We start from the raw sequence: 15,849 nt of genomic DNA on the forward strand, positions 1-15,849 counted from the left end.
ATAGTATTACGTTAGATAGAAAGAGGACAGTGTTTGGAGTTAACCAAACAGATTGTCCCACCACATGATCTAAGCAAATGCCTCTTTTTTTTTTTTAACCTGCTCTGCCCTTTCATCTCTTGATTTGGCTGGATGCTCGTTGAGTTGCCAATTTTGATCATGTAAGATTAAAACACAATTAGAGAATGTATTATGTTACTTTCTTACTTGATCTCTCTTCCTATTCTTTTTCCTCCTACCTTTCTTGAATTTTCTTTGTAACCATTTGGTCCATATTTGAAATTATTTACTTTACATTGAGAGAGATTCTAAGATTTACTTTTCTGGTCACGAAGTTACAAACACATTTTCTCCACCTCTTCATTAAAGAGGGAGAAACTTTCAATGTAAAAAGACTTAGATTTTCTCCTTCAAAGTTTTTCGGTAAAACAAAAACAAGAAAACCACCCATTTTCTAAGTGGCTCCAACTCCAAGGAAATCAATGAAAGGTAGAGCAATCTTCTCACCTCCATTATCATCGCAATCTCTATCATCATAGAGATTTTTCTTGTTGTTTACTACAGATTCAGATACTGATACATCAGAATTGGATTCTGAATATCCTGTTTGATCTCCTCCTCCTTCACCCATAACCACGGGTTGTTGTTGTTGGTGTCCAGGTGCATAGAAACTACAACCATCATGTTTCTTCTTGTAACCCTGCTCACTACTAAATGACACCACCTTTTCTTCGGATGATGATCCTGAAATCACAACAAACACAATAAATAAATTATAAATTAAGATAAATACTAATGGAATATAGTATTATCACAAAATTTTAAAAAAAATTCAACGTACCCATTTGGAATTGTTCATCAAAGAGTTGGTTTTGTTGAGGACTAAACCTAGAGAATAAAACAGAAGAAGGATGAACTCTGCTTGAAGAAGAATTGAGAGAAAGATTTGTACAAGTTGATGCAGATTCATCCATTGTGGTACTTGTTGATTCACTGCATGCATTATTGTTTTCATGATCAGTTTTCACCGTTCTCTTATGAGAAGAAGCAGAAGTGGGTTTTCTTTTCCTATAAACACTTGATTGTTCTCTATGTTTTCTAGCCATAATTACATGCCAATGGTTTTTAACTGCATTATCAGTTCTTCCAGGGAATAACCTAGCTATCATGGCCCATTTGTTTCCATATAAATTGTGTGCAGTTAAAAGTCTCTCCTCCTCTTCCTCACTAAATGCCCTTCTGTTAATCCTTGGATCTAACTGGTTAAACCATCTCAACCTGCAACTTTTCCCTACACAGATAAGAACAACAAAACAGATATAGACCTATGTTAAAAACGAAGTATACATGGATCTTAATCCAGAAACAAAGAATATAACAAACTATTTATATATGATTACCTGATCTTCCTTCAAGTTTTTCAGCAATAAGGTTCCAATTCTGAGGGCCGTACTGACAAACAAGTTCTTTAAGTTTAAAATCTTCAGCAGGTCTCCAATGTCCTCTTGAACACAACTTGTTATTAACAGATTGTGATCCACTTTCATTATAATGTTCTGCAATAAACATCTCATCGTCTTCCATTTCACCAGTACTTCGCTTCATCATCATCACATTTTTCTCATCTTCTCCTCCTGAGAACCCCTCATCCATTCTCGTACCTTCAGAGATCTGAAAATTCCATCGTCTCTCTTGTTTTTCTAATGGATGACTTAAATTCTGAAACCCCATCTCTGATTTCACACATAATCTCTTTTTAGGAGAATCCAAAACCCCAAAACATGGAGAAAGTGGTGGTGGTGGGAGAAAGTTATTCACTCCTGAAAACCCTTTGTAACTACCTCCACTACTATCATTCTTTTTAGGCATGATATTAACACTGGAGTGAAGTTGTTGTAACCCCATTTTTCTTTATAAGGTAGTTTTAGTCTGAAACAAACGCAAGAAATTTAACCGAGACTGCGACTCTGTTTAGTACCTCTTTGAATCACTCAGAGATATAAAGAGCGGAAATTCACACACAAATATAAAAATAACTCTCGCTCTCTAAACTTTACTAGCTAAGCTATATTTGGAGATAAAATGAGCCCGGTCTATACTGAATCTCACAAAAGTTTGATTGGGAAACCACTCTTTTGTTTATGATTTGCGGGGAGAGAAATATATGGGAGATGGAGAGGGGGTTTCTTTTCGCTACACAATGTGCGTTTCTGTTATGTGGGAGAGAACTTTAAGGACATGATAATAAAGAGACGTTTACAAAAAAAGACAAAGTTGGAGAGATGGGAAAATGGTTATTTGTGACAGACAAAGTTGGCAAACAAAACGAAACACACCCCTTAAAGGAAGAAAAAAAGCACTCTATACGGTTTGAGGTCAGTCAGGGGGGTGGGTCCTTACTTTAAGACTGATCTCTCTATCTCTCTCTCACCAGTTGGTTGCTGTACATGCAAATTCAAGAATCCGCTCGTGTGGTGTGGGTTTCACTTTCTCACTCACTCTCTTTCTTGCTGCACTATTCTTGTGTTCCTGTGCTGCTGTCTGTCTCTCTCGACCTTGACACAAGAAAACCAGAATTTGTTTGTCTTCTTTTGTTTAAATCTTTGTTTTTTTTTTCTCAACAAGAAAAAATATTACAGGAATAACAAAGGAAAGTGACGAGTGCGTGAGTTCTCAACAACACTCCAAATTTCCAACCTGTCCTTAAAAATTATTTCATTTTTTCCCCATCGTTTTAACTATTTATTCTGAAAATTCTTTTATGAATTATTCAGCTTCTGTGTCTTTGGTGTTAAAGTTTCCTATTGTGTGCTAATCTAGCAGCTAGATTAACACTCAACGTCAGTTAGGATAACCTCCTAAATCTTATGGTAGTGCTAATCTAGCATGCTAGTTGCAGAATCAAATATCGGCTATCGCTGAATGGTTCGGCGCAACTAATCTCAGCCGTCAGATCAAAAAATAAATCTAGACGCGCTGAACCATTCCGTGAATAGGTGATTTTTGTGGCGCTAAAGCGCAACTATCTTGCTGCTAGTTCAAATGCGAGCAAATATTAGGAGAGAGAACTAATGTTAACAAATAGACAACACTTTTTTTTTGAACTGCAACACTTTTTGGCTAATATAGCATCTCAATCTAGCCCACAGGACTTAGCCTTAACATAATAGTTACTCCCTCCGTCTCTTATATATAGGCGGAGAAGTAGAATTCTCTTAGAATAAGAAATTTTTTTGTTTTTATAAATTTCTCTAATGTTGCATGATTTATTCTCATCAATTCCAATATATTTGTCTAGAAAACATGGAAAATACCAATAAAATAAGATTTTTTATCCCACTAAAATATTAAAATAGTATAATTCTTTTTGGGAATTGCCAAAAACATTAACTAAACTTGTTAATATCATACTCTTTGATAAGGATAAATATGGAAGAAATCAGATTGAAATTTGTTTTATGCCCATCTATCGAGACTAAAGAATTTTAGTTCTCCGCCTTTATATTAGAGATGGAGGGTGTATACCGTAGAGTTCAATGATCGATTTAAACTCCCAAGTTACACTAATGATTTTGCAACGTATTGTTTTAGATTTACTAGCTCAACCATACTAAATTTATTTTAAGCTGATTAAGGCTAGTCTGGATTCGAATCTCAGGCGTTAGGCCCCAATTTTACTAAATACCGAACATAGATATAAGTATCTTTTTGGTTGTTGGTACAAAATATGCTCCAATGTTTTGATATCCACATTCATCAAACAAATCCCCCTCAATCACACTATAAAACTAGTGCTCGACTTAGTTTTCCACAATCAAAAGTTGCTTTTTGAATATATAATTTCACCCTTCAAGAAGATGGAATATTTCTATGTCCCCAACTACTTCTCATTAAACATATTCTTTTTTTCCGTTTGATTGATAATTTTCTATATTTAGCTGTAACGTCTTTTTTTTTTTTTTTTTATAAACAAGGAACTTTTTCATTAAGGGAAATTCAAGGTTACAATGAGTTTAAGATCGAAAATAAGAGAATACAAAGTAATAAGAACATACCGTACAAGTACAATACCGAGAAATTCGACAAGAGAAATAGAAGAATTACCGGAGTAAAATAAATACAAGTATGAATAAGATCCGATTAAATCGGAGGAAGAATGGTTTTTCGCGGAATTAGAATCCAACCATTTAGTTTGTTTTTCTTCTTTAGAAAGATATGCTTCTAAAATAGGAGTGATTTGCTCAAATCTCTTGAAACTAGCGATGAAGCTTCCGTCGTCAAAGAATTCACCGATGAAGATGAAGATTTCGTCGTTAGAGAGCATCACCATCGATCTTGAAACCCAACCCAATAATCATAAACTGTCATTAAAATGAAGATAAACCTCAAAAAAATACATAAAACTACCATAACGGTGTAGAGAAGAAAAAAACATAATAAAAATTAAGTTACAACTACCAACTAACCTAGAAAATAAGAAATAGTGAAGAAAACAGAAAAGTGTTGTTCTTCATGGTTTTGTTGTTGAAGAAGAAGGAGTGAGAAAGAAAGCACGGACAATAACTAAAGTCTCGTGGATGGTCTTTTTATATTTAGCTTTAACGTCGAAGTTCAGTTTAACCTAATCGAACTTAACTAAAATTTAAATCATTGTTTAAGAGTCTCTTTTGACTCACATGAAATCATTCTCCCACTAGCTCTTTTGACTCCACTCATTCTTATGTTATATCCTTATCTTGATCAAAACAGTTTTATTACGTACTGATGATCAATCAAAAAATATACATTATTCCCTAAACTACTACTACTATAATCAACTAAACATCAAGTGTTCAACTTGATCATTTGTTGGGCCAAACTTTTCCCCCATAATGTATAAAAATGCATGTAGCATGTACTCGTGGATGGTTACGTAAACACAAATTGTTGTTTGAACCACTTCTCTATTCCACCGTTAACTAGTACGTATGTAAATCATCTCGTATCTTATTTGTTAGATTATGATATTTTATAAAGTATGATGATCATTAAATGAAATAGTTACATACTTATGCGAATTTGACAAGGACCAACACAAGAGTTTAGACTCTAATAAATAATATGCATAAAACTTTGATTAGTTAACATAATTGAGAATGTAATTATCATGGTGCGCACATTTCAATCAATTATAATCATTTTGTCTCACCGTTTGTTCAAATGCGAGACGCGTAATGATGTTCATAGTTTTAATGATAATGAAGAGTTGGGTGATTAGATTAGTCTATATAAACCACATAAGTTGGGTTGATCTCTCGAATTGAGTCGCTATATTATGTCCTGTAAAATACTTCATTCGTTCCTAAATAATAGGCTGGTTTCTATAAATAGATGTTTCAAAAAAATAAGCTGGTTTTTTCTTAACTTCTTTTGATGACAAGTGTCACGTGGACCATTTCACTTTACTTCTTTTGCTGACAAGTGTCATGGAGACCATTTCACTTCACTTCTTTTATTGACAAGTGTCATGAGGACCACTTTCAATGATTAGTTCTCTTAATTTCTGTAATTTTATCTAAAAACAAAATCAGCCTATTAAAAAGAAACGGAGGGAATGATAAATAGGGAATCCATGGACTAATAGTTTTTATGCCCCTCTTTATGGAAACCCTTTTTATGGGAAAGGTTAGGATCCGAATCCTGCAACTGCCTAAAAATTTATAAAAGTAAAAGATTGAGAAAGTAGTATAGGCACTACTGCTCTATCCTAAGAGTAAATAGCATTTGCTCTAATTGTCCTTTGTTACTCTGATCCATAATTAAGGATTTAGAAAGTAAGATGTCTTAACTAAGGATTTAGAAAGTAAGATGGCAAACCATGCCAGTCCTGTTTCCATGCCAATGTCATGCCGGCCCCGCTACATGCCACTAGCTTCCAAAACGAAGGGTTGCAACAATCAACGACCACCCTTTCATTTGAGATGCAGATCTCAACCGTCCTACTCCGCCACGCCAAAGCATGTCAACCACACCACATGTGCCAATGGCATGTCGTGCAACCTCTCCGCGCCAAGGCATGTCAATCATGCCGCATGTGCCAATGGCATGCCGTGCCAGCCACATCTCCACACCAAGGCATGCCAACCATGCCACATGTGCCAATGGCATGCCGTTCCAGCTGCCAAGGCATGCCAACCATGCCACATCTCCGCGAAAAGGCATGCCAACCATGCCAACCGCACCATTGTGCCAAAACCATGCCAGCCTTTCCTTCACGACGTTGGCTGCCAAAACGAAGGGTTGCAACAATCGACGGCCACCCTTCCATATAAGATGCAGATCTTAGCCGTCCAAGGTTACCAGCTAACGCATGACCACCTTTGGCCCGACGCCAAGCCCAAATTTTGGTCGCGCCCAAACAATGCCAAAACCCTAGTTTTTGGGCCGCGTCTAAACTATGCCAAAATCCTAGCTTGGCCATGCCTAATCATGTTAAATCCATGTCGGCCATGCTTTCATGCCACTGGCTACCAAACTAAAGGTTGCAATAATCAACGACTACCCTTCCTCTCAAGATGCAAAATCTCGACCGTCGAAGGTCACCACCGAGTCGGCAAGTTTACCAAGCTCAACTTGCCAAACAACAACAACATGCTACATGTTTTCCACAAAAACACTCGAGACATCAACACATGTCACAAACTGAGGGATGCTCATTGGGGTATTGGTTAGGCGGTTTACAGCGTGCGGCGTACACTACGCCCGTTACAAGATAGTGTCATAAGAACGAGGCGGTTAGTAAATACAAGGAGTAATGGTGAAAAGCTTTCCTTCACTATGGAATATCAATTCCAGGCGATACCGGTTACCACCTCCTCCCATTTACTCATCCGTTTCTATTTCTTACGAGACCAGAGTACGTTTCACTTCAACTTGTATAAATAGGTCTTACCTATTTCCACCAAACACCAAGTTTTGTCAGGAGCATACAACACTCAGAAAACATTTGTTAGCTTTCCCATCTGTTAGCTTTCCACTTTCTGATACAAGTCGTCGAACAACTACTCTTCCAGAATCAATTATTCTGGTCTCAACACTCTCTTCGCTTCCCTCCCCAAAACCAACCCTTCCCCTTCACTTTGTGACTGAAGCAAGTCTGGAACAGCCATTTCTTGGTTTAGGCCGTATTTGTACATATTGATCTCTCGAATCTAAAGTACTCCCTTGCAGTACATAGTTTAGGGTTTAGACTCGTTTCTCACCCACAACACACGAAATTACTGAAAGCAGCAGAAACTGTTTTCACCCTCAAACAATTGGCGACCACAATGGGAGATTAATCTCTCGGTTACAATATAAATTTCCAATTCCCTATCTCATACTTCAACCTAGACATCATGGTGGTATAAGAAAACAATCCGCTCAGGGATCGGCGACTCAGTTACCAGTCATAACACGACAAGAGGTGACTAGGGACTTCCAAGATGGTAGAAGCAAATGATCCGCCCAGGGATCGACGACTCAGTTACCAGTCATAACACGACAAGAGGTGACTGGGGACTTCCAAGATGGTAAGAGCAAACGATCCTCCCAGGGATCAACGACTCGGTTATCAGGTTACTCCGGTACGACTGGGGACTTTCCACAATCACGGCGGTGCTTCCCAGAAAACTCGGACTTTCACCCGGAAGATTCATTTTTCGTCAAGAGATCCGAAAAACCGAATTTATGGAAGGCACACCTACGGCTAGGGTTTGCACCATCACAAGAAACAAGAAAACGAATTTAAAGAGAAACGCTGGAGTACATAGCTGGAATATGCTTGCCCACTTTATTGCTACCGCGCTACCGCTAACACCAGGACGTGAGAACAAAGATATGAGATAAAAAGAAGAGCCAACCCCTTTCATAGGAAATTTTGAAATTTGAATAAGGAAAGAGTTTCCTATTTGAGCTACGTATGGGAAGAGGCAACTGGGCCTGCAAGAACAAGTCCGCGCCACGCCAAGCCAGCGTCGTGCCAAACCAACAGTCCGCGCCATACCAAATCCAAGCCAGTGTCCACAACAAGCCAGCGCCCACACCAAGCCAGCGCCCGTTCCAATCCGATCCAGCGCTAACAACTTGCGTCCTTCCAGCGCCGGCAACTTACATCTTTTCCAGTGCTGACATCTTGCGTCCTTCCGGAAACTTACATATTTTCCAGCGCTGACATCTTGCGTCCTTCCAGCAGCTTGCATCTTTCCAGCGCTAACAACTTGCATCTTCCCAGCGCTAGCAGCTTGCATCCTTCCAGTGTTGCACTTGAACTCCCAATAGAAGGGAATCAGAAATCCAATTTCATCACACGTAAAGATCAGGAACGACTTCTCCAAAACATAAGCAAAGAAAATCAGCAAGCCCCCCTGAGTTCACAAAGACTCTTTTCCTGTTAGGAGATGCATGATTTCTGGGGACTTCGCCCGAAAAATCATGCAGTCTATGGTGAAACATTTATGTGAGATTTTATATTTCCTCAAGGCGCAATGTCAAGACATATTTGCAACCCTCAACCGCACTGCATCAGGAAAGCAGCTGTTTCCAACCAGGAAGCCGTTCCCAAACCCCAACCAGCACGATTTATATATGGAACTGGATACTCCTAACCACTGTTCGCTTGAAGGGTGTCCAGCTTTACAACACACTGATTGACGCAGCCTCTCCGCTTCGACGTCCTCCAGCAGCGGCTTCGCTTCAACGTTCGCTTCAGCAGCCGCTCCGCTTTAAACGTTCGCTCCAACAGCCGCTCCGCTTCAGCGTTCTCTCCATAAGCTGCTCCAGGATCCGAAGAAGAAACTTCAGCGCTTTTGCTCTATAAGTTTCAACGTCCTCTCCAAGAACCGAAGCCACTTCAACGCCTCCTTCATTCCAAGGATCATGATCGCAACCAGCCAATTTTCGTAGCCGTGGCCACCTTTTGCTCCATCCCACCAAAGCTTGTGGTCATAGACAGTTTGCTCGCTTACGCATCCAGCAAATCCCTTTACTTCCATGAACAGTCTCTTCTGATCATATCTGCTTCCAAGAACTGTTGCCGCCCGTTTGTTGATACCAGCCAGAGCTTCACCATGGAAACACTCACTGTAAAGGTAACCCGTACTCCTCCATATTTTAGTTGCACGCGGAAGAAGTAACAAAATCACAAGTACGAACACACGATGATGATATCCTTATCATGGTCAACCCACCGACCACACAAGATGGAAACATGAAAACCACACTTGGGGACTGGGAATCTACACGGAATCCCTTCGGTATCAAAGCTCAGAAGACACGGTCAAACAAAGGTCATAGCCACGACAAAGCCATCTGCTCTGCAAGGGTGTACCATAAGAATATCATCACCTCTTTGTCTAGAAGACGCCTGCGACACTCTACGAGGCCGCGGCGGATCCCAAGCCTTCCCGGTGGAAACAACTTCAGAAACTAAAGAAAAGCGCGACTGGGCACTGCTCATCGCAGTCCATCCCGACGACCATCAAATATTCGTGAGATAACTCCAGAGACGCGGCTGAAACATTTTCCTGAAGAAACAGAGGGATCCACGATAAATAATATAGCTCTATCATTTTCTACCTCTTCGCTATCCAGAATATTTCATCCATGTAAAATTCTGAGCATCCCGGCATCACATCCAGAAGAGTACAATAAGCTTGCATCAAATCCCATGGACGTGGATTCAAGGCGATACAATGAAAGTGTGCTACACATGGGGACTACCAACATGGGACGCTTTTACTCCCCTCAACCAGGTTATTTCTAATTTTAACATCATCACTGTCGAAGTTTTACGCAAGAATTTCTCAACATGAAGCCGTACATATGCACCTAAGACTCCAAAAGAACGCCATAAAAATACATTCACATATTCGGCCATGACCATCAGATAAAACAGAAGTATAACTGGAGACTTCTCACCGCATCCCATTCCATAGGATAGTCCAAGATTCAGAAGATGGTTCGAAGGATGTCGCTTGGAACAAAGTCCTTGAAGACTTTGATAGCAGTACATCGGCAATGGAACGTCTCCCAACTCATATTTTTTATCCAGTGGCGTCGGAAGATTTCGACCATACAAGCATTCACAACACATCATCATCACGGTCAGAAAGTCCAGGCACTGAACAACCTAAAGCCGAGGATTGACCGAAAACGTAACCACAATCTCCAATATTAGCTCTAACATGGTAGTTTCCGAGCACATATTTCATCCATTCGTCTCAAGAATGCGACATAGTTCGGTAAATTTTGGAATCCATTGGAGAGACACTGTAGACGAAGGCGCGGATCCGGACGGGCAACAGAAAACATAAGAAGGTCAATATCTCTTTTCATACGGACGGAGTTTCTAGAGTTTTAGAAAAATAAATATTCCTTCGTGCTCCATGAAACGGATGACTGGGCGCGACTATGCCACCTCGGGCCCGCAATTCTTCCTGAATTTTACTGTCGATCTGTTTTAACCTACCGAATGAGCTCAAAACCTAAATATTCCCGCCCGGGAGATAGGAAATTCTTTTCCATTCCGAATGGAGGGGCTGACCGTCAAAATCCGAGTTCGTATGAGAATTCTACAGCGATTCTAGTAAGGGGTGCTAATTAGGGTTGCAACATGTTAAAATCTGAAGCAAGTTGTTACCTTCCCGAAGCCAATCATCACCTTCCCAGAGAACTGAAGCAAGTTGTTATCTTCCTGAAGCCAGTCGTAAGCTTCCCAGGGAACGAAAGCAAGTTGTTATCTTCCTAAAGCAAGTCATCATCTTCCCACGGAACTAAAGCAAGTTGTTATCTTCTCAAAGCAAGTCATCATCTTCCCACGGAACTAAATCAAACTGCCATCATTCCACGGGCCCGCAATTCTTCCTGAATTTTACTGTCGAGCTGTTTTCACCTCCCGAATAAGCTCAAAACCTAAATATTCCCGCGATGGGATATATGAAATTCTTTTCCGTTCAGAATGGAGGGGCAGACCGTCAAAATCCGAGTTCGTAAGAGAATTCTACAGCGATTCTAGTAAGGGGCGCTAATTAGGGTTGCAGCATGCTAAAATCTGAAGCAAGTTGTTACCTTCCCGAAGCCAGTCGTCACCTTCCCAGGGAACTGAAGCAAGTTGTTATCTTCCTGAAGACAGTCGTCAGCTTCCCAGGGAACGGAAGCAAGTTGTTATCTTCCTAAAGCAAGTCATCATCTTCCCATGGAACTAAAGCAAGTTGTTATCTTCCCAAAGAAAGTCATCATCTTCCCACAGAACTAAAGCAAGCTGCCATCATTCCACGGGCCCGCAATTCTTCCTGAATTTTACTGTCGAGCTGTTTTCACCTCCCGAACGAGCTCAAAACCTAAATATTCCCGCGTAATAGGAAATTCTTTTTCCGTTCAGAATGAAGGGGTGGACCGTCAAAATCCGAGTTCGTACGAGAATTCTACAGTGATTCTAGTAAAGAGCGCTAATTAGGGATTCGGCATGCCAAACCCTAATTCAGACAAAGTTGCCATCATCCCATGGAACTGAAGCCGGTCGTCATCCTTCCACGGAACTGAAGCCAGTCGTCATCCTTCCAAGGAACTCAAGATAGCTCCACTTCAAGCCGAGCAACGCAAGCAACTCCATTTCAAGACGACCAATGCTGACGGCTCCCATTCCAAGCCAATCAAGTGCTAACGGCTCCAAGTCCAAGCCGACCAATGCTGACGGCTAAACCCAAGCCGATCCAATGCCAGCGGCTTTCCTTCGCGCCAAGTCTATGCTAGCAGCTCCGCCCCGCGTTCCAAAGCCTAACCCAGAAGACGCGCAACCATTCCAGATCGAGGCCAACAACTTGGATCTCAACCGGCCTCTACCACTCCGCAACCTAACCTGCAGTACCACGAGAAGAATCTATGCAAAGCTGCCAAACACAAGGATCACAGATTCTTCCTGCTTCCCGAAAAAGGTTAGACGGATCATCCTGGCCATCTTGCATGATTTACGTTTCGATTTTGTCCTTGTCTGTCACCATCCCTCGTAACAACGCCCCTATTCTGAGCTAAGCAGTGGACTTAATGTTGATGGTGGTTTTTAGCTTAGGGTTAAAATCGTAAAACCCTAGTCAGACAATGACGTCACAGAACTTAAACACATTTATTGAGGCCCTTTAATATGTCTGCGAGGAAATTACCAGGGTACCTTTTATTAATGCTAATTAGGGTTTCGATAGGCCAAACCCTAAATTCCCACACCACATGTGCCAATGGCATACCGTGCCATCCACATATCCGCGCCAAGCCATGCCAGCCATGCTATCCGCACCACATGTGCCAATGGCATACCGTGCCAGCCACATCTCCGCGCCAAGGCATACCAACCATGCCAGCCGCACCACATGTGCCAATGGCATACCGTGCCATCCACATCTCCGCGCCAATTCATGCCAACCATGCCAGCCGCACCACCGTGCCAATGGCAAACCATGCCAGCCACGTCTCCGCGCCAAGGCATGCCAACCATGACGGCCGCACCACCGTGCCAATGGAAAACCATGTCAGCCACGTCTCCGCGCCAAGGCATTCCAACCATGCCAGCCGCAATACCGTGTCAATGGTAAACCATGCCAGCCACTTCTCCGCTCCAAGGCATGCCAACCATGCCAGCCGCACCACCGTGCCAATGGCAAACCATTCCATCCACGTCTCCGCGCCAAGTCATGTCAACCATGCCAGCCGCACCACCGTGCCAATGGAAAACCATGCCAGCCACATCTCCGCGCCAAGGAATACCAACCATGCCAGCCTCACCACCATGCCAATGGAAAACCATGCCAATCACGTCTCCTCTGCAAGGCATGCCAACCATGCCAGCCGCACCACCGTGCCAATGGCAAACCATCCCAGCCACGTTTCCATGCCAAAGCCATGCCGACCCCGCTACATGCCGCTGGCTTCCAAAACGAAGGGTTACAACAATCAACGACCACCCTTACATTTGGGATGCAGATCTCAACCGTCCCAGTCCTCCACGCCAAAGCATGCCAACCGCACCACATGTGCCAATGGCATGCCGTGCAACCTCTCCGTGCCAAGGCATGCCAATCATGCCGCATGTTCCAATGGCATGCCGTGCCAGCCACATCTCCACGCCAAGGCATGCCAACCATGCCACATGTGCCAATGGCATGCCGTGCCGGTCACATCTCCACGCCAAGGCATACAACCATGCTACATGTGCCAATGGCACACTGTGCCAGCCACATCTCCGCGACAAGGCATGCCAACCATGCCAACCGCACTACTGTGCCAAAACCATGCCAGCCTTTCCTTCACGACGTTGGCTGCCAAAACGAAGGGTTGCAAGAATCGACGGCCACCCTTCCATCTAAGATGCAGATCTTAGCCGTCCAAGGTTACCAGCTAACGCATGGCCACCTTTGGCCCGACGCCAAGCCCAAATTTTGGTCGCGCCCAAACAACGCCAAAACCTTAGTTTTTAGGCCGCGCCTAAACTATGCCAAATCCTAGCTTGGTCATGCCTAACCATGGCCATGCTTTCATGCCGCTGTCTAACAAACGAATGGTTGCAATAATCAACGGCTACCCTTCGTCTCAAGATGCAAAATCTTGACCGCCGAAGGTCATCACCGAGCCGGCAAGTCTCCCAAGCTCAACTTACCAAACAGCAACAACATGCTACATGTTTTCCACAAAAACACTCGAGACATCAACACATGTCACAAACTGGAGGATGCTCATTGGGGTATTGGTTAGGCGATTTACAGCGTGCGGTGTACACTACGCCCCTTACAAGACAGTGTCATAAGAATGAGGCGGTTAGTAAATACAAGGAGTAATGGTGAAACGCTTTCCTTCATTATGGAACATCAATTCCAGGCGTTACCGGTTACCACCTCCTCCCATTTACTCATCAGTTTCTATTTCTTACGAGACCAGAGTACGTTTCACTTCGACTTGTATAAATAGGTCTTACCTATTTCCACCAAACAACAAGTTTTGGTCAGAAGCATACAACCCTCAGAAAACATTTGTTAGCTTTTCCATCTGTTAGCTTTCCACTTTCTGATACAAGTCGTCGAACAACTACTCTTCCAGAATCAACTATTCTGGTCTCAACACTCTCTTCTCTTCCCTCCCCAAAACCAACCCTTCTCCTTCACTTTGTGACCGAAGCAAGTCTGGAACGACCATTTATTGGTTTAGGCCGGATTTGTACAGATTGATCTCTCGAATCTAAAGTACTCCCTTGCAGTACATTTTTTTTAGGGTTTGGACTCGTTTCTCACCCACAACACACGAAATTACCGAAACCAGCAAAAACTGTTTTCACCCTCAAACAACAAGATAATCAAAACCCAAATACAAATGACGATACCAATTGCAAGTATAAAACGAAGAGAAAGATCCGTGAACTGGTGTAGGTTACCCAAGTAATGATATTGATGAGGACGAAATATTTGAGAATGAAGCTAGATGGAAAATATCATGGAAGACCTAATTGAACTTTCCAAGGATGATAATGACAATATTAAAGCCGAGATTTTGATTGAGGCATAAACTGATGAAGATTGGTTAAAAAAATTGATAGAGGACCACAATACACATGAGGTAAATAATTCACTGCGGTTCTTTAATAATAGTGAGGATCCCGTAATCCAAGAGATAGTGTAAGGTTGTCTAATCCTTTGCATGATTCTATTTCATTTGATCATCCTCCAGTAATCGAAATAGTTTCTAAAAAAGTTGTTAACTCAACTTTTAGGATAATTTCTCACTTATAATTCGTTCGTGTGCTTCCAAAGTGTAGACGGTGAATTTTCGACAAAGGCTAAAATCGTAAAACCATAATCGTACATACTCCTGATCCAACAATCAGATGAGTATGAGGCTCATGACTCTCATTGAAGCATGAAATTTCATGCCGCAATAACCTCTGACTGAGAATACTGTCTCTCAGAGCATATGAAGATGTGCAGTCTCTCAACTGAGATAACGACATATCTCATGAATACTGAGCAATTTCAGTAATCACTTTCATATAGAATCGAATTATTGGACGGCTCCTAGACAGCTTGCCTGCTAGTATAAAAAAATAACGTCTTCAGGATGTAACAACGTTTTCCCTGACTATATAAAAGACGTGTGTATAGAATCATTATGATTGGAAGACTCCTAGACATCTTGCCTGCTAGTATAGAGCAATAACGTCTTCAAGATGCAACAAGGTTTTCCCTGACTATATAAAAAAGATATGACGTTTCAACAAGCTCATATTTCTCAATTCTCAGATAATTAATGCTCCTAGACAGCATGCCTGCTAGTATAAAGCCATCAATTAATTATCTCTAATCGTTAACTGAATTTTCAGCAATATTCTACGATTCTTCGTAATATTTCGTCACTTCAATTCATGGTTCTTCCCAGCAGAATTCCACGGGTTAGTGATAAATGTTCAACGTACGGGCATCTGAGCCGCTATCGAGTAAGTCCCGACCAAAATGGTGCAAGTGTACTCAGCAATAATGCACAAACGAGCACCTGAATGCACGAACAAGCATTCCAAAACACGAAGGAACGATAAACCTATGCAAAATAAGAAAAGAATAATAAATAATAAAATATTAATTGAGGCCCCATGGGACTGGGCCCATCGGCCGTCCGGTCGTGCCGTGGCCAGTCCCACGCCCAATTTTATATTTTATCATATTTTAATTATTTTTCTTGATCTCATGAAAATCTCTTCATTTGAGCAAATATCCTTCGTTTCATGAAAACTCCTTAAATTCATGAAATTTCCCTCAAGTCATGAAAAATAATATAAAATTAGGGAAACTCGTGGGACGT

At 41.8% G+C, this 15,849-nt stretch overlaps 1 protein-coding gene across 1 annotated transcript; it reads right to left on the bottom strand.

The window, feature by feature from the left end:
• Positions 1-249: 249 nt before the first annotated feature.
• LOC113323431 (transcription factor CSA-like) lies at positions 250-2,201 on the bottom strand. The gene is made up of 3 exons (XM_026571746.1): positions 1,401-2,201; positions 842-1,291; positions 250-744 (listed from the first exon to the last, which is right to left on the bottom strand). The coding sequence occupies exons 1-3, from the start codon at positions 1,903-1,905 to the stop codon at positions 455-457; spliced, it is 1,245 nt and encodes a 414-aa protein (XP_026427531.1). The 5' UTR covers positions 1,906-2,201; the 3' UTR covers positions 250-454.
• Positions 2,202-15,849: the final 13,648 nt, after the last annotated feature.

Source organism: Papaver somniferum, chromosome 11, assembly GCF_003573695.1.
Source record: "Papaver somniferum cultivar HN1 chromosome 11, ASM357369v1, whole genome shotgun sequence".
Lineage (NCBI taxonomy): Eukaryota > Viridiplantae > Streptophyta > Magnoliopsida > Ranunculales > Papaveraceae > Papaver > Papaver somniferum.

What these genes read in the sequence shown, in the direction of transcription:
- LOC113323431 (XM_026571746.1), bottom strand. Translation starts at nt 1,905, where the DNA reads ATGGGGTTACAACAACTTCACTCCAGTGTTAATATCATGCCTAAAAAG. An exon ending in AAAACTTGAAGGAAGATCAG is followed by an intron (nt 1,292 to 1,400) that starts GTAATCATATAT and finishes TTATCTGTGTAG; the next exon opens with GGAAAAGTTGCAGGTTGAGA. An exon ending in TGATGAACAATTCCAAATGG is followed by an intron (nt 745 to 841) that starts GTACGTTGAATT and finishes TTGTGATTTCAG; the next exon opens with GATCATCATCCGAAGAAAAG.